The 27,937-nt window shown below is 46.5% G+C and overlaps 1 protein-coding gene across 3 annotated transcripts in view; it reads right to left on the bottom strand.

The window, feature by feature from the left end:
* Positions 1-26,414, bottom strand: part of LOC119185472 (luciferin 4-monooxygenase) — a 32,062-nt gene extending 5,648 nt beyond the window's left edge. The window contains exons 1-6 of one of the 3 annotated variants that reach the window (XM_075869288.1): positions 25,941-26,414; positions 22,598-22,799; positions 10,146-10,249; positions 7,027-7,229; positions 4,340-4,508; positions 2,345-2,584 (exon numbers count right to left, since the gene is read on the bottom strand). In XM_075869288.1, the coding sequence (XP_075725403.1) occupies positions 2,345-2,584; positions 4,340-4,508; positions 7,027-7,229; positions 10,146-10,249; positions 22,598-22,799; positions 25,941-26,063 (1,041 nt within the window). In that variant the 5' untranslated portion in view covers positions 26,064-26,414. Of the gene's footprint in view, positions 1-2,344; positions 2,621-4,339; positions 4,509-7,026; positions 7,230-10,145; positions 10,250-22,597; positions 22,800-25,940 lie in introns of all 3 variants that reach the window. The other 2 variants (XM_075869287.1, XM_075869289.1) reach the window with 2 other exon arrangements.
* Positions 26,415-27,937: the final 1,523 nt, after the last annotated feature.

The following is a 27,937-nucleotide window of genomic DNA, read 5'->3' as shown; positions in this document are numbered from 1 at the left end:
ATGTATCTGTTACAAACCACACACAATCAAGCATATACATAGGCAGATAACTTCTAACAAGAAGCTCAAAAATGAAACGTAATATTGTCGGAGTCCTCACCTGGAAAACATTGGTGTTTCTCACATTCATAAGACATAATTGCGAAACACTGACAACTAAGACGATGATGAAAAAAAAACATTGTATTCTTGTCTACGCTAATAATCACTCTATAATATACTGAATTGAACTACAGGAAAAATCATAGTTTTATATATCACATAGTTGTTCAATGTGCATATCCGCTACCTAGAAGTACCTCATCCGAAAGATCCACTAAGTTCTCACTAAGTTGTCGTCTGACAAATCTTATTCGACGGTGTTCATGCTCGGAGAGCAGTGAGGGTTCCTGGCTTCTCCTCAAACGCTACAAGGTCAGTGAACTTGTCATACGGAGTCTCGCCCTTGACCTCCACCAGAAAGTACCCAGTGGCCATCTTCGTGGCCTTGTAGCTATTTCCGATTGTCTCAGTGAGGTGCCTGGGTGCAAGGAGTGGTGATATGTTTCGAGCATTCTTGTCAGGATACGCACAATGACTAATGTGGTACTTGGAGAATGAGTTATGTTTATTTTTCTTTGTGGGGGGGATGTGTACTTGCATCTGTGCGCCAATTCTTGCGGGGCGATTCATGGGTAATTAGTTTTTTTCCATGGAAAAGGTTGTTCGTTTGGCAACAGTGCCTACAACGTGGCAGAACATGTGAGCAGGTCTGCACAAAGCCAGCAGCACGCCAATACTATAACGAAATCTGACTTAAAACCTCAAAAGATATCCCTTGCCGCCAGGAAACAAGGAAATAAATGGAAAAGACGACACTACAAAAATCGATTATCAGCGAAAGATCGGAAAAGACGCCAAGCCGGTGCTAAAAGGGTGCGTTGCATTTACCAAGAGGCCTTAGAAGTCCAATCACCCAATCACCCAGAGTAAGTCACCCCTCCTCCCCATCTCCTTTCCCCAGACATTGCAATGACATGCACAGCTAAGAGAAAAAAAGTCGATTCCCCCCCCCTCCCCCCACCCATAGGCTCAGGTCGGTGGTAACACCACTCACAAAACACCTGCTTGCGCAGACACCCCTGCGGGCGCCTTGCACAACGAGTGCAAGGAAGAAAGCTGGAAAAGAACATTTCTTTTGGTCCTGTGGAAAGACTAGCGTAACCCTACTTTTTTTTTTCTTCGGACGCGATGCAGTAGAAAGACTTTGTCTTTCTGTTCCGACATGAAAACGACCCGCTATGAGATGGAGGGCGTTCCGAAAGTCTCAATAAAGTTATTTCATCCATCCATTCATCCACGTAGCAGTACCTTGTTTTGCTCAAGCAAGAGAAAGTCACAGTTTCACCGCAAGGGCGAAGCAGTAAATTCTACATCAAAAACTTGGCATGTAACACTGAGAACGGCAAGCGCATCTAAACGTGCAGCGTGCTGTTCACGCACAAAAAAAGCACGAAAACAACACACACAGGATGACAGCTAACTAACAATGTTTACAGATTGACACTCAACGCGCCATTTAAACAAAAAAATGCAGAAACGTAATCATTGGTACAGATATGAGTACGCACTGACAACTGTCCCAGTTGTTACTTCGTTGTGTTTGAAAAGCACGCTCTTTTCGCAAACATAACCTGTCCAGCAAGGGAAGTGATCTTTGTGCTTCCGGCAACTAAACGCAATCATTCCGATCAAAGCAAAGGTGCGAGATTCTCCCCCCCACCACAGGATAAGTGCGCGCATAAAGCCTCCCTCCCTCCGCATGAAAGTTACTATCACTGCATTTTCAAGCAGAAGCAGTTATTTCCATCATATTCGCAAGCAGACGTGTGGCTGTGTCGTAGAACACCCGTTGGACACGCAAACGACCCGAGTTTGATTTCTAACACAGACCCGGAATTACTTAATAGTATTTATTTCATTGGTATCTATCAATTTTCGGTCACGCAGAAGATATTTTTTCGCTCACAACCAACATTGCCGACGCCGGAATTTCTGCGAAAGGAGCTCTTTACACAAGAGCGTTAAAAATTATCTAGCTTGTGTGCACCACAATCCTTTTGACATACACAAATTCTACCACAAACAAAATGCAGCTGGGCTAGGTACGTTCCCAACAAAATGAGAATATTTTGAGTGTTTTATCGAGATATTGTTTCCTTTAGAGTTGGTGGTAGTTCCTTTCATAAATATACAAAAATACGAAAATAGTTCTCGTGAACCAAGTTTCAAAACTGCAAAATTCTAGTTGTTCCTGCTTACATGGTTAGTACTGCAAAAAAAAAACAAACTGTTATACAAATACCTTGATTTCAACCATGGCCCCTGGAAATCCCATGCCAATTCCTATCGCCTCGTGCAGAGAAGTTGAACAGACGATGCCACCGCTCTCCGTCATAGTGTACATGATGACCAAGCTGTCGAGATTCTCGAATGCCTTGAAGGCCGCATCATACGTTGCTTGTGAAAGTACACCACCGGCCACGCCGATGCGACGAATGCTCCTGATCTGCTTTCCGTCACGGAGCATCTCTTCTGCTAAAGTCTGAAGTCGCGTCGGAAATGAGAACATAGACGTAATCTGCATGGAAGAGTGTGCAGTGACGGTAATGCGACACAAAGACTTTCTTCAAAGGGAGATGAAATGTTTACCACTAACACCACCGTAGAGGTGATGATCATTGAGGTGATCAGTAAGGTTCTTACTGATGGGCGATATACAAAAGCAGGCAAAGCTATATCGACTCATGGAATTTTTCATCATCTATCGCGTGAATACGTATTTCATATTACAGTGTAGAGACGTCGTAATCTCGTCTCCTTTATCTAGCGAATGTTTTCTTTCGACAACGGCCTAATACAATTGTATCATATTTAAATGGCTGAAGATAGTATAATAGAAATTGTACAAAGCATTAGTTAAAATAATAATATTTGTTAGACTTTAATGTCCCAAAATTGCGATATGATTATGAGAGACACCGAAAATGTCTGCCACCTCTACTAAGTGATGTGCGAAGAGTGCAATTTAGAACTGAAGTGAATAGTCATTAAGCCTAATCGATTACAAATACTTATCGAACACTACTTCAACTAATTTTGAATAGTACGGCAAATTGTTTCAAGATATATGCCTGAAATGCTACACCACCTCATTTCGAACGAATATTCAGAAATTTTAACATAATAAAACCGCTGTTACATCTAACCAGCAAAAAATACCGCATTCATGTAAATTGATGCATGTTTATACACAGGGTATACGGGCTACAGCCTTCAAAAATAGTCTAATCGTAGTATACGTCGTAGTTCTCGGAATTGGTTGTCAATTATACCGCAATGTTCGTAAAACGTTAACTATGGTTGCAGTCCTAGCTATGCAATCTTATAAACAGTACATATGTATTTTTATCATACACCCGTCACGTTGAGATAACAGCAATCGTATTGACTGATTAATAACAAGGATTTATATTTTCGAAAACCACCTCATGCTTAAGAGACGCCGTAGTGAAAGGCTCCGGAAATTTCTACCACCTGGGGCTCTTTAACGGGTACCCATAGGAGCACACGGGCTCACAACAATTTCGCCTCCATCGAAAATGTAGTCGCCGCAGTCAAGATTTGATCCCTCAACCTGTAACGGCAATTGCAGTAAAGCGCCATCCACTAAAGCTTTTTTTTATAGCAGCATCCATGGAGGGCCGCCATACTTGCTTGCACAAGCAAGGCATATAAGCGTACCACTTCTCATTGTCGCTGACATCGTTATTGTGGATATTTTAAACCACAACCTGACCTGATTCACACCATTAGTGTAAGACGTTGTCTATGTAGACATAGCCTTTGAAAATTTCGTGACCACTACGAGGAACGCATATGTCATAGACAACTTCTTTATAAGAGGTGTCAATTTAAATTACCTAGTTCTTTAGTGTACAGGGACCCCTCATCACTCCATTAACGGACGGTCGCAGAAACAACTATACTTCTGCTCCTGGTGCTCACATTTCACAGTGACCCATCGACACATTGACGCCACAGATACGTCAGAGATGCATACGTATTCGTTATGTGTGCACACGTAACCACCAACACGTGCTAATGAAACATTTCAGTCTTCTTTACTTATGCTGGTAGTGCATGTATCTAACGTCCTCATATCGGCAGGCATCGCATAACGTCGATTTGCAAGGTGCGTGAGATATGCGAAATTTTTTTCTTGCAATCGTCAAGCCATAATAAGCCTTCGCATGTCTGGAATAAAGAATCATACCGAAATACTTAACGAATAACTTACATTATGTTCATCAGCAAGTTTAGTGATTTCTTGAAGGCTGAGGCCTGGCTGCGCAAGGACGCAGACTGATCCATCGAGAACAGCCATCAATCCGAGCAGCAGTCCAGACAGGTGGGCGATAGGAGCTGAAGCGAGCACAGTATCCGTTTCATCTGATGACATACAAGGCCTGAAAAAGAAGGTTTGTCACGTTTGCCCGTCGCACTTGTTTGTGATAGCCGAATATGTACGAGAGAAAATGATTCGAGCTTGACAATCAGCAGACTCAATGCGCAGCCACATGTCAGATAGTGTTCCTCAATACGTATATGTTGTTTAAATAAATTTCAAAGAAATATAGTACACATATCTTGTAACAATCGCTTATGCGGAACAGGCTCACGCGGTCTGCTGATCGAGCTGCCTCCGCCGCTGTTAACGTGTTTTCGGAAATCATTATTGCGTTACTCCTCAACTGCTCGTTCGTATAAACATTTTTCATTAAAAAGCGCCTAATTTTATTTCTAATTTAGAATCTGATTGCACTAAAAAGCAGCTAGTCAATGTTGAAAAATATTTTCACCACATGCTCAGTGAATATATATGACTAAATATTATTTCTGGACAATACATAGAAAACCAGCTAATTGCTGCAAATAAAATTTTAAAACCTTATAAGCCAAAGAGTTACAGACGCCACATATTTTTTCACTTCTGTAGGCTAAGAACCTTTGGGGTATTTCACTCGAGAAGCTTCGGGGCTACGTGGACAATATTCAAAGGGTAGTGACGCAAGGCGGCTTAACTGGCGGCCACTTGCCGCGTTTTTGTCCTAGTCGTTTTTATGATTACCGGAGCAACTGCTCAATTCACCGTAATCACGGTCTTTATTAGTTGGCACACGATAAATATCTGTACTGTAATCATCATCACAAAAAGAAGATGACAAAAATGAATAGCGTTTCTTTCGTGTTTATGTGCCTGCTATGCATGGGTCACCGCCACTGTACGCCGTTTTTTCATACGAAAACCAGGCTCATGCCACACGGTAAAAAGAAATTCTCGCTAAAATGCTGCCATCTTGAAGATGACACGCAATGTGAGTCGTATGTGCGCGCTCTCCGCCTGAACACTAACTAGAAAGGAGTACTTATTCCGCTTGGACAAGTTCTATTCGTCCAAAAAAGTTTGGTGACAGTTGAGGCAGGACGAGCTCTGTTCGTCCGAAGCAGTTAAGGGCTTAACTGCCCTACAGAAGAAATGACGTAAGTAGCTTCAACTCTGCGCGAAACGCTCTCGGCGAACATAGGAAAGAGATGGACCATCGCATCAACTTTAGCACAACCAGGGTCATCGACACGTAAGGTGGCCGCACGAACAGGCAATTCTTATTGCTGATGTTCACGTTCCTATGACATCCGTATTCCGATGTGGGTTTGCTGTTTGTATCATTAGTACAGCTCAGGGTAATCCACAAGAGGATAAAAAAATGCAAATATAACATTATTGCAGCGACACGTTTCAATGTTTGAAATGTAACAGGAACGCGTTCATTTCCTAATAAAAGAACCTGCTCAGTGAGTTCAATTCAACATTACGAAGAAATTATCGTAATCTCATCGCGCATTGATCATCAGCATAGGGTTGCCATTCCGTTTTGCCGCACCAAATTCTTTTCAGCAGCCTTCTTACCGAAAACAGCCGCCGATTGGAACCACCTTCCCTCTTCCGTTGTAACAATAACAGACCCTTTGTTATTCAAGACTGCAATTTCTCAGCAATGCTTGTAACTATACGCAGTTTCTATTATCTATCTTTGTCTTGTATGTGCTTGAATTCTTATACATTTTTAGTCGACTTATGTTGCCTTCCCGATTTGCGCATCTGACACTTGTTTCTTTATTTTGTCTTTTTTTCTTGTGTGTTATAAATGTTGTACCCACCCCCTCTGTAAGGCCCTACGGTCCCTGAGGGTATTCTAATAAATAAATAAATAAATTAGAAACGAGCTTTCGTTCCTATTTTGGAAGAACGTGAACATCGCTGTAGATCCCATGGCATTTTCTGGCTGTTTCAGAGATAAGAGTAATCTTGAACGTGTCTCCCTTAGAAGAAACTATTTGAAGGTCTACGTCTCCACTGACGAAAGTATGGGGAAAGTGCAGTAATAGCTTCTGCTGGAATGTCGTAAGTCTAGGTGACAACATGACAAACCTTGGTCGCAGCTAATGGGATTTTTTTTTCACAAAGGTGCAAGCCAACCAATTGCAGCAACGAAACGAGATGACCAACAAAAACAATCGTCTGAAGCTTCCAAGACATTCATAATGACTGTATGCTTTCTTACAATATCGACTGCAGTGTTGTTGTCGTGCATACGCTAGCTCATGTGCGCCAAGCGTATTATCAAGGAAAGCGCCAAGCGCAAGCACATGAAGAGCACTATATTGGGGTTATACGATGAAGCATGCTCATTCGCCCTCTTTATTGTCGTCAGTTTGCGTGTCTGAAAAAAACTAAGCTCATCCGCCATGCGCACTGTACAGTTCACGCCATTTTTGACGTTATTCTCTCTGCCCAACTGCATTCTTCAAGAGTGTACTAGCATGGCTTCTCGGCTCTTTACCATATGCAAAACTTTATGCGGTCACACAAATGTAACGGCGGTACAAGCTTATCGTTAGACATTCACTCATAAGACTACGTACTTTGATATGCAGAAGTTGGCTACAAAGCTATGGTGAGTGAGCTCGACGCCCTTCGGAAGTCCCGTGGTGCCCGACGTGTAGACAACAACGAAGACTGCTTCCCTCGGGTCTCCGACGGGGCACTCTCTGAAGAAAGACTGGTCCAGGTACTTGAATGATGCGGCATCCGTGAAACCAGACACAGGACCCATTGCTAATAGACCCTGAACAAGATCGTGTTTTTGTAGAGCATACAAACATTACTAAATAATGGGGTATGGCGCTTTTGGCGGGCATTTTCGAAGGAAGATTTGCAATTAACTACTATCCTCAAGTGAATTAGCTGAATTTTGCAGCTGCATCTCACGGGTCCTTACCTACGGAGCAGAAACGTGGCGGATATTTAGCTAGATATTCGAGGATTAACATCCCAAAACTACTATACGGTTATGAGAGACGCCGTAGGGGTGGGCTTTGGAAATATCGACCAACTGGGGTTCTTTACCGTGCACCCAAAGATGAGCCCATGGCCCCGCAGCATTTTCGCCTCCATCAAGAATGCAGCCGCCGCAGCCGGAATTCAATCCTGCTTCAGCAGCCGGTCTGCCGCTGAAAACCTTAGCCACTACTCCACCGTATATCAGGGCGGGCGGAACGGAAAATGGGAAGTCATTGAAAGGAAAATTTAAAGTAAAACGTTGAATGCGAAAGGAGATAACAAAGTGGGCCAGAGAACACTCATGTGTTAAGGACATAACAGTCAAAATTTAGACGAAGATATGGCATTGACACGGCATGTAAGTCAAGATAAGATAACCACTAGCCATTAACAGTAACTGAGTGTAGAAAGCCAGCCCGCAGAGTCAGTCGGTATCGCAGTAAACTTGCGCAATTCTTTCGCCTCACAGCCACCTATTTATAGCTATTAGGTGTCTATTTATAGGCCCTGCTTTACAGAAATGCTAGCTACATTTATACCTGCAGGCAATTTGGTCACGCCGCTGTGAGCATCGATGCAGAGAAATAAATGCCTCAGTGGAACGTTTTCTAGAGAAGTTTGAGGGGTAAAGAATTTTCGCTGATGCGTCACAGGCACGACGTCACGCTTCTGCCAAGGTGTGATTGGACCCAGTGGCACTGTTGCATCACCTTATTTAGTCACTTAGCGGCAGGCGCTGGTATGTACAGCTTTATGCGACTTTTTTTTTTTCGGCGTGCTTTTGAGCGGGATTACAGAGGAGGAATGCTGCATTCGTCATGGATGTGTCCTATGTCATAAATAGGGCTCTGTGCCTTCGCATAAGTACAAAAAAAATATTCGATAAACTTGTACGCGTAAAGATTTTGAATATTCGGATTTATCCCACATTCTCCAATTTATTGACCCTTTTGAACTTTGTCCACTTTTATCGAACGAGCAGGATCTAAGCAGTCATCACACGTGGGCCGGTTCAGCTGATGTAAACTACAGCTTTTCTTTACCTCTCCCTCTCCTTTTTCCGTTATCAACAGCGTTGACATGCGATCAGTCATGCTGCGATTCACGACATGTTGGTGAAGCTCTTGGACTCTTTGGAATCGAGTGTCCGCTGGCACCCTCTATACCAAGTACCGAAGAAATATACGAGAAAAAATATCGCAGCATATTCACGGAGTGAATGATGATGAGTGGGGCGAAGCGTCCGTCAGCCCATCAATGCTTCCGTCCGTCCATTCGTTCTTGCTTCCGTACGTCCGCGCGACCATCTGTGCGTCCATCCATGCGTTTGTCCCTCTGTCCACGCGTCCATCTAAGTAACACTCCAAGTACCGCCATTTTGCTTCCCCTGTGACACATACCCACTCCACGCGTCCGTCCATTGGTCTGTCTATCTGCTAGTCTGTCTGTTCATCTGTTCATGCATTCATTCATGCGTTCATGTAACGAACACTAAGTACCGCCATCTCCCATCCCGGTCGCTACGTAGGGCAGCGACGGAGCATTGACAGAGCCACGCCTTAAGAAGCTTAGCCCCTAATAACTGCATGAGGTTTTTGCGAAGGGCTACATGATAAGGTTTTTTATGGCAGATGACCCCACCAACCCATTTTAATAACCATCGATGAGTGGTGGTGGTGAAAAACATTTGTTGATATATTTACAGTGAGAGGTATGAATAAGGCGAGTCTAAAGGGCCCGCCTTTGATAAACCCTAGAAGGGATCCCCAGTCCGGTATCCTTACAGCTGCCGTGGCGCCTTGGGCTCTAACCCCTAACGCCTGTTGGGCTTGGAAGTCAGAGAAGCTGATCAGCACAGCTTCGCAGTTCACTCGCGTGTTGTGAAGGGGGGGTAGATGGAATTTGAGGGGCATGTCCACAATACTTGATATGTGTCACAAGACTTCTCCGCACAGTGCAGCACGCGCCCGATAAGGCCGAATAGAAATGCTTCAGTACTCCCGGGCACAGTACTGTATTGGTGAAGAAATGGAGAAGCAAGCACTCCTCCACCCTGGTGAAGCCTTTACAGAGGAGGATATCGCGTGGTACCCAGTGGCATTCTTGGTGGGCATGTGAAATATCATGTACACACATGCATAAATGTGCACACTTGGCTTCTAAAATATTGCGTTGAATCTAGCATGTACCACCTGCTCTATCATACCTGATTAATTTGCTTCGACATAGTCATGCACCTTCAATCGAAGTTACGTGGCATATGAAATGAGCTAAGAAAGGTGGCTAAAATTCAAGCATAATTTAGTGATCTCTTGATCAGCTTCGAATTAGGAGTCCTATTATTAAGTAATGGAAAATCGACATTTCGTAAAACGACAATTTTTAAGACTGCTTTGCGCTGAAAATTGCTCGTTATAAGAGTATTTTAGAATGAATAAAATAAACAAACCACTAAAATATAACCTTTTACATTGAAAACTAGCGTACGCATTTTGTACTAATCTAACACTACGGGCCTTGATGCACCCAAAAAAGCCATAGCTTGAAGCACCTACACTCATCTATTAACAATTTGATGCCAACGATTTAGTCTCAAAACTGTTCGCTCAAAGTGAATAGTTTATCTGGGAGCGAAGATTTATTCAATTCAAATAAGCGTTCATATTCTCCTAAAAAGTATATGCTTGTTCAATTCACGTACCTTGAGATCAAGATACAAAATTGCTTTCGTCACTTTCTCGGCCAGTTCAACGTCTGTAAGAACATGTGTGCTGTCACTGTCGACGATCTGCCCACGCAGCTCTCCTGCGAAATGATAGACCACAAAAGTAGCACATATAAAAGAACTAGTTTTTCTATGAGTGCCTAAAAGAGCAACAACAAAATTGACGTAGCATCACTGACGTTTCGCGGTTTATTTAACAAAAACAATCGTCATCAAAGGGCGCAGTACCATCTTGAAACACACATAAGAACGGTAGGATATATTACATTAACACGCATAGTTGGAAAGTTCCTACGTCTAACCACTTTGTCCCGACACGGTGGTCTAGTGGCTAAGGTACTTCTTTGATGACCCGCAGGTCGTGGGATTAAATTTCGTCGGCGGTGCCCGCATTTTCGAAGAAGGCGAAAATACTACAGGCCCGTGTGCTCAGATTCAGGTGCATAATAATGAACCTCATGTGGTCGAAAATTGCGGAGCCCTCCACTACGGGGAGTCTCATAATAATATGGTCGCTTTGGGACATTAAACCCAACATATCAATCAAGATATTTTCTTAAAAGTGAACACGATTGCAGACTTGTCTGGCTAAGTAAAATTATACGAATAAGCGCACTGTGTACGTGCATTTAGCGCATAGTATAATAAAAACTGACCCTGCGTTTCGAGACCGCTTCGGTCTTTTTCAGGCGGTGCTTCACTAGCCTGCTCCAAAACTAGCAACATTTTTTAGTGGTTGTGTCCTATAATTCCTACACTAAGGCTTGTATATGTATATATATACCTTGCCGTGGGCAGGACCCGGTTCTTGCCCACGGCAAGTTATCGTTTCACATTTACCTCACATTTATTATATATATATATATATATATATATATATGACAGTGCCGCTGGGGCTCTGGCACGGGCGCATACTCGGCTAGAGTAAGAGAAGAACAAAGTAAAAAAACAGCCGGCCTGCAGCATGGGTGTTGCTTCCTTGTCTCATTCCTTTACAATGGCGCAGTCATCAAAATGCTTTGGCGCCCTCCTGCTGCTTGCTTGAGGTAACGCGCTTTCCCAATGAGCGTGGCCAGGCTTCCTCGTGGATGGAACCCGCAAGTCGGCCTCCGCCACAAGTATCCATCCCACCACCAACGGATGGCGTGCGTACAGGCCTCCACAATAGTCCCAGGGAATTACTTGAACCGGTGGCGTAATACTTCACACCTACAATGCGCACGGGCTCCTTCCTGGAAACGCGGTTTGCATTTCCCAATGCGTGGATCGCAACATTCATACTTCCTTCCGAGACACAAAAGGACCCCATCCACGCTCCTTTGGCAATGGGCCTTTTTTCTGTAACGGCATAAATACGAGGGGATTAAGCAACGAACCTTGCTGTATTAAAGTGCAAAGGCTCATTGCTGTTTTCGGCCGGATTCATCATGGCCCATGTGCGCTCAGCCAGAATACTACCGAGGATGAAGCTAGGAGGGGCTCATCCTCGAGGCTGCAGCTGAACAGCACAGCTCACCGAGAGGACGTTCGGAATCCATCGCTTACACGAACCCTGAACTCGTCTTGTTTTTACAGCCAGTCCAGAAAGAGCACCTCCCGCCGAGTTTCAATGACAGTATCGGTGACGTGAATCCACCCTATGGACCACATTGAATTACTATATCCCCGACGCGACCACTTTCTACAGTACAAGGTCACGTCGATGGAATCGGAGACCACACGGATGTTGTAAAACTGGAGATGCCCGTACTGCGCTACACCGACGCCATGCCCCAGTTACCCTCCCGTTTTCGTCCAAGGAACCCTTCGGAGGCGTCAGTGCAAGCGCTTTGTCTTTTGGCGCATTAGATTTGCAGCTGTGAACCGACGCCGGGGGCAAGTTCTTTGCCGCCGTTCCCATCCTCGAAGAATTGCACGCGGACATGGTTTTGGGTGCGACAACCTCTTGTCTGGTGAGGTTCAGCTTATCATGGATGGAGGTGTAGTAAATCGCTGCGCTCTGACCCCGAACATTTACTACCCAAAACATAATTTTGAAGCATCCCAATCCAGAGGTCCCGTATTAACGACATCCTTATTCACAAGCAGGAGATACATCTTCAGACTCCACGGCAGTCTTTGGCGAAGTGTTCTCGTACTGCACGCAAGTTCATGGCTGCCGAAAACAGATCTATCCAACACTTCCCTGTGGTGTCGGGATCTGCCAGCCTGGCATTCACCGCTGATGACGACGATGGGCAGCGCACCCGAGCACAACCACAGTGCCGTATGGCAATCCTGCAGGTAGCATGCGTCATCGGGAAACACAACACTGATCGGTAGAACGGCGACCAACTCGCAGGAAGCGGCAAGGTGGTGCCTCTCTGCAGCGCTGGCGTCTGCCTCGTGGGGTACGATTCCGGAGGCGTCTATTCATATGAACGTGATACGGAGTCACCAGAGAGCGTATTTCCTTTTTGATGGAATTGGAGAGTCAGAAGGTAGCTCAGAGGCCTCAGCGTCATACCATGGAGGCCGCGTCTCGCAGCCTTTGCGAACTCACAAGCATGCTTCGTTGGGCAAATACGTGCCGGCCCAGCACGTTAACATCTGCAAGCACGGCTTACACCTAAGCCCGAAACAGCGACAGCGTATTCTGCTGATAGGCGTGTGACGACGGTCTCGACATAGCAAGTGTTGCCCACTGGTGCCCTCATTGCCCGACGTTCAAAGTACGTCGCTGCGAGGCCGAGGTCGACCACCGCCATACAGCCATTGTCATCCCCCAAAATGTTTGGCAGCAAGACAAGGAAAGCCACTGCGCAAGGGAGACTTGCGGCGGCCACCCCGTCAAAGCCATAGCTGGCTCCCCAAAGTTCTGCATCTCGAAAAGACCGCCCGCAGCGTAGGCAAGATAGACCACCGTGGCGGGCTTGGTGACGCCCACCAGAGGCGGTTTGGTTGGACAGTTGGTCATGCTACGTCGCAGTCTTGGCCAATTTTAAGGATGACAGAGTCGCTGGGCTCTGGAATGGGCACATATTCGGCTAGAGGAAGGAAATAGTGAAGTGAGACAAATCAGCAAGGACGGTGTTTTTGTGTCAGTCCTCTAATATATATATTGTCACGTTAAAGAGACAGGAGACGTTTTTAAGGCGTCCTCACAAAAGTCCGAAGAGCGGTCGGCTCAGCGCAGCCAAAAACAGAACAATGGCACGAGGGGGACTGCCACTTCGTCTGCCTCTTTTGCGCTGGCAGCTCAAGCGCGCGGCACTGCCCCTCCTCCCTGAAGAGCATCGCCTCAATGCTAAACGAAGCGTGTATCGTAAAAAAAAAAACATTGTCACAGTGTGTGGTACGGTTTTAACCGCACCACGTGCACGATCTCGGGTCGTAGCTGTCGGCGTCGGGGTGGTTGGCTTCCGTCCGGAAGGACTTCGTAATTGACGTCGCTCACTTGTCGTAGCACTTTGTACGGGCCAAAATACCGACTGAGAAGCTTCTCAGAGAGACCTTTGCAGCGCACAGGGGTCCAAACCAACACCTGGTCACCTGGTTTATAATCGACTTGTCTGTGGCAGCGGTTGTAGCGCTGTGCATCGACGCCTTGTTGTTTCTTGATGTTTACGCGGGCTAGTTGACGTGCTTCCTCGGCTCGTTGCACGAAACACTCAGCATCTTCGTCGAGATTCTCGATGTTGTCAATGTCGCATGGGAGCATTGCGTCCAACATCGTCTGAACGTCCCGACCGTATAGAAGACGAAACGGAGTGAATCGTGTGGTCTCTTGCGTAGCGGTATTATACGCGAATGTTACGTAAGGCAGTATTTCATCCCACGTCTTGTGCTGTACGTCTATGTACATAGACAGCATATCAGTCATCGTTTTGTTAAGCCGCTCGGTCAGTCCATTTGTCTGAGGGTGATACGCTGTTGTCTTGCGATGCGTGGAGTAACTTAACTGAAAAACTTGTTCAAGGAGCCTTGCTGTAAACGCTGTTCCTCGGTCTGTGATGACACAGGATGGAGCACCGTGGCGTAATACAATTCTCTCGATGAAAAACTGAGCAACTTCACAAGCCGTGCTTTTAGGAAGCGCCTTAGTTTCAGCATAGCGGGTTAGATAATCTGTAGCGACGATTATCCACTTGTTGCCGGAAGATGACAAGGGAAACGGACCCAGGAGGTCCATGCCGACTTGATCGAAGGGTGTTCTGGGTGGCTCGATAGGGTGAAGTAATCCCGCAGGCTTAACAGATGGGGATTTTCGGCGCTGGCATTCGCGGCAGGCTTGAACGTACTGTTTAACGCAAGCGGCAAGTTTCGGCCAGTAGTAAGACTTTCGTACCCTAGCGATGGTTCGGGTGATGCCCAGATGGCCCGATGGAGGCTCGTTGTGGCAGGCAAATAGAATTTCCTCACGCAGCTCTGCGGGGACGACCAACAGGTAAGTTTTGTTGCTGGCGGCTGCGTTCTTCTTGTACAACACGCCCTGTCGTAAGCAGAAGGATGACAATCCGCGAGTTATATGCTGGGGCAGTGATACGTTGCGGCCCTCTAGATGTTCAATGATAGGTCGCAATTGAGCATCTGCTCGCTGCCGTAAAGCCAAGTCTGTTACGCTTACGGAGCCAAGGAAAGGGCAGTCCTCTTCGAAGCTCTGAGCGGCAGGCTCAACTGGCGCGCGTGACAACGTGTCCGCATCTTCGTGTGCACGACCGGACTTGTACACGATAGTGACGTCGTACTCCTGCAGACGTAGGCTCCACCTTGCCAGTCGTCCGGAGGGGTCTCTGAGGTTCGCAAGCCAGCACAGTGAGTGATGATCCGTCACTACTCTGAATGGACGGCCGTAAAGGTAAGGTCGAAACTTAGCAATTGCCCACACGACAGCAAGGCACTCCTTCTCCGTGGTACTGTAGTTTGACTCCGGGCGTGTTAGGGTTCGGCTTGCGTAGGCGATGACCTTTTCAATTCCCTCCTGCCGTTGGACGAGTACCGCGCCCAGACCGACGTTACTGGCGTCGGTATGAATTTCTGTTTCGGCTTCCTCGTCGAAATGTCCAAGAACAGGTGGTGATGCCAGGCGAAGCCGAAGCTCTGTGAATGCTGATTCTTGTTCAGCACTCCAAACGAACGGCGTATCGTCTCTAGTGAGTCTAGTTAATGGTTCGGCAATTTTCGAAAAATTGCCTATAAAGCGCCGGTAGTACGCGCATAGACCAAGAAACCGCCGCACACTTTTCTTATCGGCAGGAGTCGGGAAGGCTGCGACAGCGGCGGTTTTCTCAGGGTCAGGACGGACGCCTTCTGCACTTACGACATGTCCAAGGAACTTTAGTTCTTCGTAACCGAAATGGCATTTTTGCGGCTTTAACGTAAGGTTAGCCGTCCGAATCGCCTCAAGTACTTGTCGTAGTCGCTTCAGATGTTCGGAGAAGCTGGTTGAAAACACGACCACATCATCCAAGTACACAAGGCAGCTTTGCCATTTTAAGTCAGTCAACACAGTGTCCATCATGCGTTGGAAGGTAGCTGGCGCAGAGCAGAGTCCGAACGGTAGCACCCGAAATTCGTAGAGGCCATCCGGCGTGACAAAGGCGGTTTTTTCGCGGTCGCGCTCATCAACCTCAATTTGCCAGTAGCCACTCTTTAAATCCAGGGAAGAAAAATACTTCGCTCGTCGTAGTCGGTCAAGCGAGTCATCAATACGCGGCAGCGGATAAACATCTTTTTTTGTGACGTTGTTGAGCTTTCTGTAATCTACACAGAAGCGAAGCGTACCGTCCTTCTTCTTAACCAGAACGACCGGTGAGGACCAGGGACTGTTCGAAGGCTGGGTAACGCCGTCGTCGATCATTTCTTTCACTTGCTGCTTGATAGCTGCGCGTTCTGTCGGCGAGACGCGGTATGGCTGTTGGTGAATAGGTCTTGCGTCGTCGTAAGTGATTATCCTGTGCTGTGTAATTGGCGTCTGACTCACTTTAGACGACTGAGCAAAGCACGCCCTGAATTCAAACAATAGCTCTCGCAAGGCCCTCTGGTTCTCTTCTGGCAGTGCACTGTTCATGTCAACATCTATTACGGTTTGTCCATTGCGGCTACTGTCTTCACAGGCAAAACACTCAATGACGTCCTCCAAGGCTTCAGCGTAGGCGACCGCAGTGCCCCGGAAAAGGTGACGATGCTCATTGGTGAAATTTGTAATCATGACCTCGGCTGTACCGTTCCGAATGTCAATGATGCCTCGTGCCACAGAAATTCCAAGCGCCAGCAGCAGGGAGACGTTGCACTCTGCCACTGTTTCACCGTCACTGGTTCCTTCGGAAGTCACCTGAATTAGGATACTTGCACGAGGTGGTATTGTGACACTGTCGTCGGAAACACGGAGGGCGGTTGTACGGCGGTTGGAGTCCCTTGACGTAGCGTTGACTGTCGAAAAGGAAATGCAGCGTCGCCGTAGGTCGATTACGGCGCCATATTCCCGAAGAAAATCGAGGCCGAGAATTAATTCGCGGGAGCAGTCACGTAGCACGATGGAGCTGACCAAAAACGTGCAGCCTCGTATTTGTAGCCTGGACGTGCACAAACCAACCGGCGTTACAACATGTCCGCCAGCTGTACGTACATGCGATCCTGTCCAAGGCATTATCACTTTCTTCAAGGTACGTGCCAATTGTCCGCTAATAATCGAGTAGTCAGCACCAGTGTCTATTAAGGCAGTTAAATTGCGACCGTCGAGCAGCACAGGTATGTCCATTGAAAAGTCGCTCAGCTGGGATACAGGCGCCGGCGTAGTCGAATTTCCGTTGGTCCGATGTCGCGTCGATTGGAGGGCGAGGTCTTCATCACGTCGAGAATCAGCGGCCTCGCCTCGAAAGGTCGCTGGCGTTAGTTTTCCAGGCGAGGGCTCGGAGACCGTCCTTGCGGCCTTCGATTTCCGTTGCCTGAATAAGATGACGACCGCGGTGACGGTGAGCGCGACTGACGCCTGAGTGGGACGTTCTGCCGAGCGATAAAATCTTCAATTTCTGGTGGTCTCTGTCCAAACCGGGGGCGGGGTGAATTGGCAGGAAAACCCTGCAGCCCAAGTCGGCGGTACTGGCAGTCTCGGTAGAGGTGACCCGCTTCACCGCAGTGGTAGCAAAGCGGTCGTCGGTCGGGCATGCGCCATATGTCGGATTTACGCATGACGGGTCGAGTGTCTGCAAAATAAGGGACCACCTGTGCGGACTGCAGTGTGGCGTACGGGGTTGCGGCTGGTAGTGGGACTGGTGCAGGTGCGTTGTGTTCGAACGTGTCGGTATAAGTGGTGCGCTGGAAACCACTCACTGGGGATGGTGTCGTGGACGACGGAACGGTGCGTCTCAATACGTCTGCGTAGGTCACCCCTAGAGGTTCACTTGAAGTTGCGAACGCCTGGAGTGGTGCAGCAACCTGCGTTGGTGTCTCGCGGCGAGGTGTGCCGAGCGCATGCTGAACTTCGTCACGTATGATGGTGGCGATGCAATTCGTGGAAGGCTGCTGCTGCGCCTGGTTCAGCTGTTGCAGCTGTTGTAGCTCGTCGCGAACAACCGAACGTATCAGCTCGCGAAGCGCTCCCACGTCGGTCGGGAACGAGCCTAGCCCGGTGGTATAGGTAGCAGTCACTTGCCGATCGTACTGGTTCCGCTGCTGCAGCGCCTTTTCCATGGCGACGGCTTCAGTGAGGAACTCCGCGACCGTTCTAGGCGGACTACGAATGAGTCCAGCGAAGAGCTGCTCTTTCACACCTCGCATCAAGTGTCGCAGCTTCTTGTCTTCCGGCATGGTTGGATCGGCGCGAGTGAACAGATGAACCATATCCTCCACGTATGTAGCCACACCTTCATTAGGCATCTGCATGCGGGACTGGAGGGCCCTTTCAGCGCGCTCTCGACGATCGAGACTCGAGTACGTTTCGCGGAGCCTGTGACAGAACTCATGCCACGACGTTAGGAGGCCCTTGCGGTTCTGGAACCATGTGCGAGCACCATCCAGAAGACTAAAGTACACATTCTTGAGCTTCGCTACTTCGTCCCACCCGTTGAAATCCGCTACGTACTCGTACTCAGCCAGCCAATCTTCCACATCTTCATAGAGGCCACCACGAAAGGGACTCGGAACACGTGGTTTTTGTAGCGTGTAATGAGTGGGTGCAGCTGCGGGTGCAGCGGTTGGAGCAGCGGCGGCTCCAGCGGTAGGGGAAGCGGTGACAGCAACAGTATTCTCCATACCAGTCGACGTACTTGTACTGTGAGGCACAAACTCGGGGGACAGTCCTCGAATCCTCCGACTGAAACGGTGTACCGGCGTAAGCTCTGGGTTTTGGGTCACGTTCCGGCTGCTAGAAGGAGTCTGTTGCATAGGGGAGGTTACCCAGCACCTCCACCATTAAAATGTCACGTTAAAGAGACAGGAGACGTTTTTAAGGCGTTCTCACAAAAGTCCGAAGAGCGGTCGGCTCAGCGCAGCCAAAAACAGAACAATGGCACGAGGGGGACTGCCACTTCGTCTGCCTCTTTTGCGCTGGCAGCTCAAGCGCGCGGCAATATATATATATATATATATATATATATATATATATATATATATATATATATATATATATATATATATATATATATATTGCAACGAGCAAGGTTGCGTAAAAACACAGGTTATTATTCCAGAAACGTTAGCCACAACAAGCTGGTACAGGCAGGAACCCGGCAAGCACGAGCCACACACGGACGTCAACGTCTTCTTTCACGCTGGCACAGAGCTGGCGCCACTATGCTTCGGTACAATTACTCCCCGCGCAGAAAGGAGCCAACCTGGCGACCTAGGGAAAGGACACGACAAGGGGGTCATAGCACGGTTTGAGGCGTGATACGTGTACTGTTTCACGCCCACGGCAGCGTTGGTCCGAGGGTGGATCAATGGGCTCAACTTCATAGTTGACAGGAGATGTTTGCCGCACCACACGGTAGGGGCCATGGTATTTCGACGAAAGCTTCGGGGAAAGACCGGAAGGGGTAGACGGGACCCAGAGCCAAACCAGCATTCCTGGGTTATAGTGTACAGTAGACGCAGAGGAATCGTGGTCAGTTTTCTGGCGCCATTGGTCTTGTGCGGTAAATGAGCGAGCGAGTTGACGACACTCTTCGGCATAAGCAGCTGCTTCGGAAACAGGCGTCGCTTCGGAAACATCAGGCTTGTAAGGGAGAATGGTGTCCATAGAGCATGATGGCTCACGTCCGTACAGAAGGAAGAAAGGAGAAAAGCCAGTGGTTGTTTGTGGCGCAGAGTTGTACGCGTACGTGACAAAAGGGAGCACTTGGTCCCAATTAGTGTGGTCGTCAGAGGCGTACATGGCAAGCATATCTCCAAGGGTACGGTTAAAGCGTTCTGTCATGCCATTGGTTTGGGGATGGTATGCCGAGGATTTCCTATGGACAGTGCGACATGCCTTGAGTAGCTCGTCGACGGCGTTCGAGAGAAACACGCGTCCACGGTCACTGAGTAATTCACGAGGTGCACCGTGTCGCAAAATGAGATGGTGAAGAAGAAAGGACGCAACGTCTTTCGCAGTGGTAGCAGGCAGCGCAGATGTTTCAGCGTAGCGTGTTAAATGATCCACGGCGACGATAATATACCGGTTGCCTCGAAGAGAGTTGGGTAGAGGACCATAAATATCAATTCCGACGCGGCCGAATGGTCTCGCTGGGCAGGGTAAGGGTTGCAAAGGGCCAGCAGTGCTGTGAGAAGGCGTCTTGCGTCGTTGACACGTGGTGCATGACCGAACGTACTGGCGAACGTGCCGATACATGCCGCGCCAGTAGTATCTTAGACGAAGGCGAGAGTAAGTCTTAAATACTCCAGCGTGGCCACACTGGGGGTCATCGTGAAAGGCAGCGCAGATGTCCGAACGCAAATGACGAGGGATGACAAGGAGCCACCTACGGCCATCCGTCACGTAATTGCGGCGATACAACAAGCCTTCACGGACAGCAAAGTGTCTTGCTTGACGAGAGAGGGAGCGTGAAGTCGTTTCTGACGAACTGTGAGAGAGGACGTCGAGCAAAGAATTGATCCAGGGATCCTTGCGCTGTTCGGATGGCATGTCAGTGATGCTCAACGATGACGAATCGCAAATGGCAGTTGATAAGCAGGCAAGGTCAGGAGGCAGTGGAGAACGGGATAGTGCATCGGCGTCTGAATGTCTGCGTCCTGAGCGATAAACAACACGGATATCGTATTCCTGAAGGCGTAAAGCCCAACGAGCGAGGCGGCCAGTAGGATCTTTCATGGACGCTAACCAGCATAAGGCATGGTGATCTGTGACAACATCAAACTGGCGTCCGTAAAGGTAGGTGCGAAATTTTCCTATAGCCCAAATGATAGCCAAGCACTCCTTTTCCGTGACGGAATAGTTGGACTCTGCCTTCGTTAGTGTACGGCTGGCATAGGCGACAACGTACTCGTCGCAGCCATCCTTGCGTTGAGCGAGAATGGCACCGAGGCCGACACCGCTTGCATCCGTGTGAATTTCAGTGGGTGCATTGGGATCGAAGTGGCGGAGAACTGGCGGAGAGATGAGTAGCCGGCGTAGCGCCCTGAATGCCTCATCGCAGTGGGAATTCCAGCCAGAGAGGTCCGTGCTACGGGAGAGAAGCTGAGTCAGAGGGGCAATTATAGAGGCATAATTGCGAATGAAACGCCGAAAATAGGAACACAAGCCTATGAAACTACGAAGCTCCTTTAGGGTAGTAGGCTTGGGGTACCCAGCACCTCCACCAAATGCAACGAGCAAGGTTGCGTAAAAACACAGGTTATTATTCCAGAAACGTTAGCCACAACAAGCTGGTACAGGCAGGAACCCGGCAAGCACGAGCCACACACGGACGTCAACGTCTTCTTTCACGCTGGCACAGAGCTGGCGCCACTATGCTTCGGTACAATTTATATATATATATATATATATATATATATATATATATATATATATATATGTGTACAAAATATTGCAAAGTTCATTACACACAGTCAAAAAGACATAGAACATTGAAGTAATTATGATGAGACTGATACTGTTTTCCTACCGTTTTTAAAGTGTGTAGCCAATTGATGAACGCTATACAACGTGTTCTAAAGAGACTGTTGCGAAGAGTGACAGAGAGAAACGAAGGAAAAGAAATTCAAAAAGAGAAAGACTTAAAATCAAAAAGAAAGAGTATCATAAAAGAAAAAAGAAAGTGCAAAATTGCGAGAAAAAGAACGCAAAACTAAAGAGAAAGAAATAGAAAGAAAAGGAAATGAGAATGGAATAGGTAGAAATTGACAAGAAAGACAGAAAATAAAAAGATGAAGAAAAAAAGAAACAAATAGGGCCACCAATCAGCTACGCAAATAGTTCAGGCTTTGTTTCACTATGTTCTAAGCTCCCCATTAGCTCCACTGTCTCTTTAACGTTGCGCCTCAAGTGCAACTCACGCTAATTCCTTTCTGGTTTTTTTTATTATTCTCCAAGTAGGCACCACCACAGCGAAACAATAACTTTTCAGTTGAAATATGCGAGGCGCTGACTGGGATACCACCTCCAGGTTTGCCCCTTGTGCGGTTCGGATTCTTTTTCTTACTTCCTGTTGCTTCACTATGTTTGCGAGCTGCCTCTTCCCGCATCTGTGGTATGCTGTTCATTGTTCCTTAAGCGACGCAAGTAATTTCTTTCATCGAACTGATGCCGCTGCGTCCTTGCAGTCATTCTAGGGGCTGCATAAACACCTCCCCAGGTTTTTTTTATCTACAATCGAACAAAAATTGGTGCACCTACACTCAGATTAGGCCAGTTTTGTGCAAAAAAAGAGCGCTTTGCTCCTCCCCCCCCCCCCAAAAAAAACAAAACAAAAAAGTGTTTACAAATGTTTGCGCAAGGCAGGCCAAAAAGGGCACTTTCCTCTTCAAGGGAGGAAAGCCACCCCCCCCTTTTTTTTATAAGTAACTCCAGGAGTATTCACGCCGTGTGAAAACAACCCGCCAGTGCCTACTTATACGAGTTTCCAAGCGGCGCCGTACCACGGTGTGGTACACGCATGCTGACTCAGTCGCCGTGAACTCAAATCTTGTGTGCTTGTGGTCAATTTTCTGAAATTTATTTCTGAACGCAATGCTTGCATGCAGATTGTACTTCTAATCACATGCCTGCGCACACTGAAGATAATCCAGCTAAGTCAACCAAAATCTGATTTTCTGATTGTGCAAAAATCAATTGTTGCTCCCTTTAGGAGTAACCACGGGGAGGAGGAAGTACCATTGCGTCCCTCCACAGTAGCTCTGAAAACGGAGGATTGGGTGTGGCAAGTTAGCTACTTTTCTAAAAGATAAACCTCAAACCCCTCTTCTCCCTTTACTTATAAGAGTGTATTAGCAGCCGCTCATTGGCTACGCACTTTCCGTGAGGGAAGTCTTCGCCAGCACCAGTGTTGCTCCAGCGAAGATGCAGCCGTACATTGCCGCAAGGTTCTCCAGGCTGTTCTTTAGGTGGGCGCACACACGATCCCCCGGACCGATTCCTTTCTGTTGGAAACCCACGGCAAAGCGCTTCATGAGCGCTAATAACTCCACTCTAGTGGTTTTGATTGAACCTTCAATCTGCGTGAAATCAAAATTCAGGCCCATATTATTCATTGCAGGAAGCGTTCGTTCATAGTCACTAAAGATACGGTCAAAATAGGCATGCAAAGCAACGTTTTATGCCTTTAACCTCGTAACTGCCGGCAGGATGGGTATCTGGCATAAATACGAACCACTTAAAACAGAATATGTGCCAGACTTACGTACAAGTAACAGCATATATATAATTTGCATGAAAGGTAAACATATTCACAGATATTTCTGGCTGGGTAAAATTATACGAATAAGCAGACTGTCCAGGTACACTTAGTGTACAGTTTTTACCAATAAAAACTGACCCTACGCTTTGAGACCCCTGCGGTCTCTTCCTCAGAGAATGCTTGTCCCGCCAGTTTCGAAGCTAGCAAGTTTTCTTAGTGGTTGTCCCTCTCTAGTCTTGCTTTCCGTCTATGGCGAGTTTTTTTCAATGTGTACATGACCACAGAGAAGCCCAATTCAGTGTACAAGTCACTTTGTTCACGGTACAAACAGTGAAGTGTGCTTTACGGTAAAGATTTTTTGGTCATCATTTTTTTTCACCAGCCTCTCTTTACATATACTACCAAAGCTATTCATGTTTTAGGAGCAGAGAAAACAACATAACACTTGATGTAGAGCTGAAAACAAGCTGGTAAGAAAAATCACGTGCGACAAAAAAAAAAACAAGGCTGCACAGCATACGTCATCGTTTGTAGAAGGCATAACTCTATTATACAGGTTTTGTTGTTCCCGTGGTTATTTGTACATTAAAAAAAAGCCGTTGTTTCAATGTAAGGTCAGAACACCAGCGTTCGCTATAAGCCAACGCGTACTCACATGTCACCTGTCACCGTGCATAACGCAGATGCGCCCCTAATTTTTGTGACATTTGTTTCTTCAGGCATAAAAATCAGAGTACAAGAGACATTGTTTAGTCTCATCATTATAAGGGGTCCCGAAACACTTTTTCGAGCAACCGCGGAATAAATTCATTGGAAGAGCTCATTGCCTTTTGAATTCAACGGCACAAAAACTTTAAAAAACCATTCAGTGCGAGTGGAGTTAAAAAGGTTTGTCGCATGCTGCAGTTGCATTCTCTCTTCTCTCGTCATAACGAAAATACTGGAAGCTAAGCAGGGAGTGATGGCAAAGGGCAAAAAACCAACGTTACTCACGCCTTCTGGCTTTGAACCCTTTTTCCTTTTTTTTGATTGTGTGGCTTTTTCAGGGTGATCGCGCAGGCACGTGGAAAAGTCGTGGCTTCCCGTGGCGATTCCTCTAACGACTGAGCGCGCCGGGTTCAAATCAGCCAATGGCTGATAGATGAGCTCACTGGGCTTAATGCCGTGATTTGTCGAGAGAAGAGAAAGCTATTCTTAGCTTACTCTGATCAGTTATTGTGGATTCCAGGTCGCGTGGTGCGCTATGATATTGAGCTCGCGTGTTGTCGGGAGCCTCTACTACCGATCGGCAGTGTTTTCTGACCATGCTCAAAAAGTGTTGCAGGGCCCTTTAACAAAAAAGGCAATCAATGCGTAAGCATGCTCTCAGTAGCAATGAATGACAAAAATTTTCTTGTTCAATCATTTCAGCCTTTAGTACGTTGCGCGCATGTTAGCACTTTTTTTCGAGCTGTTTCTTATCATTGTTGGAACCCGTGTTTCTGTATTTTTTTGGCTATCAATCATGTAGGAGCATGCGGCACTTGTTCGTGGTTCAACTTTTGTGTGATCTTTCTAATAAAGTTATTTGTGAGAGGGTATTGCGTGATACTTGTTGTGCCCTCCTTTTTTGCGCTACTCATTTTAAAAATACATAACCACTTCCAAGTAGCCCCAAGCATCAACTGGAAGAATTCATTCTTGTGATTCTGCATCTACCACCACCATATCAACGTAATCACCGATGACTCGTATCTTTTTTTTTACAGACAAACGACACTGCGGATCAGCTACCTAACCCAAGGTATTTCTCGTCGATTAACTTCATGACAGGCTACTGGCAAACTGAAAGTCATACAGACAGGTTGAGAAAAAACCGCGATGGTGACACATGATGTCCTGTTTGAGTTCAAGGTCATGTCATTCGCTAATTGTTCGGCGCCTGCGATTTTCGTACGCACTGCATCAGTACAACGCACTAATCGACGCCGTACACGTAGGCCTGATTTACCATTTTTGTCTGGTCTACTCAAGACGTCATTGTTTTTTTTCTGAAAATGATGACTACGTATACGTAAAGCATCTTGAGATGACGTTACAGGCCATAAATCTACTGGTCTCACCCTAAAACAACAAAGCGTCGTTTCACGTACGAAAGCTGCTCTCCCTGGAATATGTCCTCAGTCAGTCTAAAATTTTGCCGAATCCAGAGACCTCAATCATCGCGATCTTCCCTACACCAAGCAAAACTAGAAGCTAAAAGCCATGAGAATGGCTTAATAAATGACCCGATGTCATAGACAACATGTCATTGGGGCCATATTGGATATACAAAATATTCAGATATACAAAATACTTCTTGTGAGAAGTCCCACAGACAGAAAAAAATGAGGAGCTAGAACAACATCTCTGGCACCATATGTTATTCATCGCTGCGACAAAGCCGAAACGAAACTTCCGCCCACGCAAGCAATGTGAAACTCAGGCAATCAAAACAACCCGTGTTAGTTTTATATTGTAATTTACTACAAATTATTATGACATTCACGTAAAGCAAATAAATAAATAAATAGACAGCCTAGCGATTGACGTACAAAATCCCACTTGTCTGAAGCGCCCAGCTGGCCGTTTCATCTGCCGTTTTCTGCTGAAATTTTCAAAGAACGCCACCGTATATTATACCTAACATAGTTATGCAGAATACTGGGTCCTTGTGCTTTAATTCAAGTGCGAACGGAAGCTTGTAGCTAACGTGAGACAGCAGCTGTCGAGAAAAACAGCGCCCGCAGGCATGCGCTCCGCGGCTCCTGACAAGTGCGAATCCGTCCGTACGCAGCACTGCTACGCATCAACATCTTTCTTCAAGACTGTGGTGAAACTTCGGTCCGATGTTCTTGAAAATTCACAGCGTGAAGCATTAAACGCTACCGATCACCAGGCCTCGCAATGCAGCGTGAAAAGATACAATGAAATAACTCACAAATGCCACCCGTTCCGGATTTCTGGATAGAGCTTCCTCGATGACCGTGTAGGCTGAACAAGAAGGAATATCCATGCTGGGAAAAGGAGAGTACACAACTCCGTCTTGTACGCGGGCTTTCATCGTGAGTTAGCGCTTGCACGAATTCTGCACTACTACACCCGTATTCTGGAACGTTCGTTTGCACAATGCTTCACCTTCACTTGAGAAAGTCGATGGGAGCGCCGTCTCTAGGCAGAGCAAGCCACTGCATATCAGCGATAGTCTACAGCGATTCTTGAGAAGCGAAGCGTCATTTTCAGTCAAACAACGGCGCAGAGCTTAACTCTGTCAAGCGAAGGACGGAATTTGACGCGAGGAGCGTTCGTGAACACGGAGGAGAGTGAATCGACAGACACTGAAGGCAAGAGAACAAAGCCCGGTGGCGAGAAAAACTACAAACAGCAGTTATTTGGTTTCGCGACGGCCTCACGACGGAACTAAACTTCAGACTCAGCTTTCATGGCTCGCTTGTGTAGGCTACAGCGATAACACGCCACCCCAGCAAAACTGAGCTCCTTATCGTGGTTTGGACGTGGATTGCTCTCCTTCAATCAGCCTTATCGAAGGCGCGTCGCAACGCTGTTTTACTGAAAAAAAAAAGGTTTCTGTCTGCCAACAATGGGTTGATGTAGTACGACAAAACGATCGCTTTAATGCTCCCTAATCTGAAATTTTTTCGCTGTTAATGTTCCAACTCTATTAGAAATAGAACTCCTAAAATGTTAAACTCGCATCGAAACGTACACCAAGCAGAGGTGACTCATTGCTTCACTCATGCAGGGGCGTGAACGTAAGCGTTTTGCTTAGAAGAAATGCGAATCACGGTATTGAAATCAAATAAATTTTTTACTGAACAATCAGTTCATATTCACGTACAAAAAAAAACAAATACGTCTAAAGATGTGAGCGGAGTGGTTGCGTGACGTGGACGTGGAAAGATGCAAAATACTCAAACTCCAGTAAACTACACCGATGTCTGCTTGTTGTTTGACAAGATTTTTCATCTCGGTCTTTTTTAACACTTGCAAGAGCCGCAATTATCCCTTTATTGAAACAATTACTGCTGACAGAGGCAAACTTGAGTGAGCTTAAGCAGACTTTAGAAATATCTGAACTATTCTTACTAAAGAAATTTTTACGGTGGTCTACCTGCCAGGGTAGTCTAGAGGTTATGGCACTCGACTGCTGACCCGAATCTGGTGGGATCGAATCCCGGTCACGGCGGCTGCATTTTCGATAGAGGCGAAAATGTTTTACGCCCGTGTATTTAGCTTTAGGTGCACGTTAAAGAACCTTAAGTGGTCGAAATTTTTGGAGCCCTCCACTATACGGCATTTGTAATAATGATATAATGGGTTTGGGACCATAAACAAAATTATGTATATTTATTATTATTATTATTATTATTATTTCCAGAGCCCTCTTAGAGCATCCTCCATTGTCATGTCGTAGTTTTGCGCCATGAAACTATAAAGTTATGCTGATGCTGATGCTGATGACCTCTGATGAATGGCGCTTACCCACAAAGGGGGATGGGCCAAGAACCGGGCGGCAGGATACCTAAATAAAACTAAAATGAAAATAAAGCCAATCTGAAAAAGTAGCTTAAAATAATACTACCAAAAAACAAAAATGTTTGCTGAGCAAGCGGTCAAATCATCTTTTGTTTTTGAAAGACATAACTACGAATTATAAACTAAAGATCTGAAAAGGTAGGGGATCACTAGCATGGTAATCTTTTAGTTGCGTTGATGTAATCAAACACAGCGGAGCATACATCCCTGTGGCAGTAACCAAATGAAGTTCCGCCAATTGATAAAATTACTGGTAGATTTACTTGTATTCCTAGCTTTTGTAATGGGGCTACTAAAAATCTTTTTCTCTGATAAGTATAACGATGGCAGAATAAAAAGAAATGTTCAATTGTTTCAATTTCGTTGCACCAAATGCATAGC

The sequence above is a fragment of the Rhipicephalus microplus genome, chromosome 7, assembly GCF_043290135.1.
Source record: "Rhipicephalus microplus isolate Deutch F79 chromosome 7, USDA_Rmic, whole genome shotgun sequence".
Taxonomy (NCBI): Eukaryota; Metazoa; Arthropoda; class Arachnida; order Ixodida; family Ixodidae; genus Rhipicephalus; species Rhipicephalus microplus.
The sequence above is the reverse complement of the archived record's forward strand: the minus strand, read 5'-3'. Positions and strand labels throughout refer to the sequence as shown.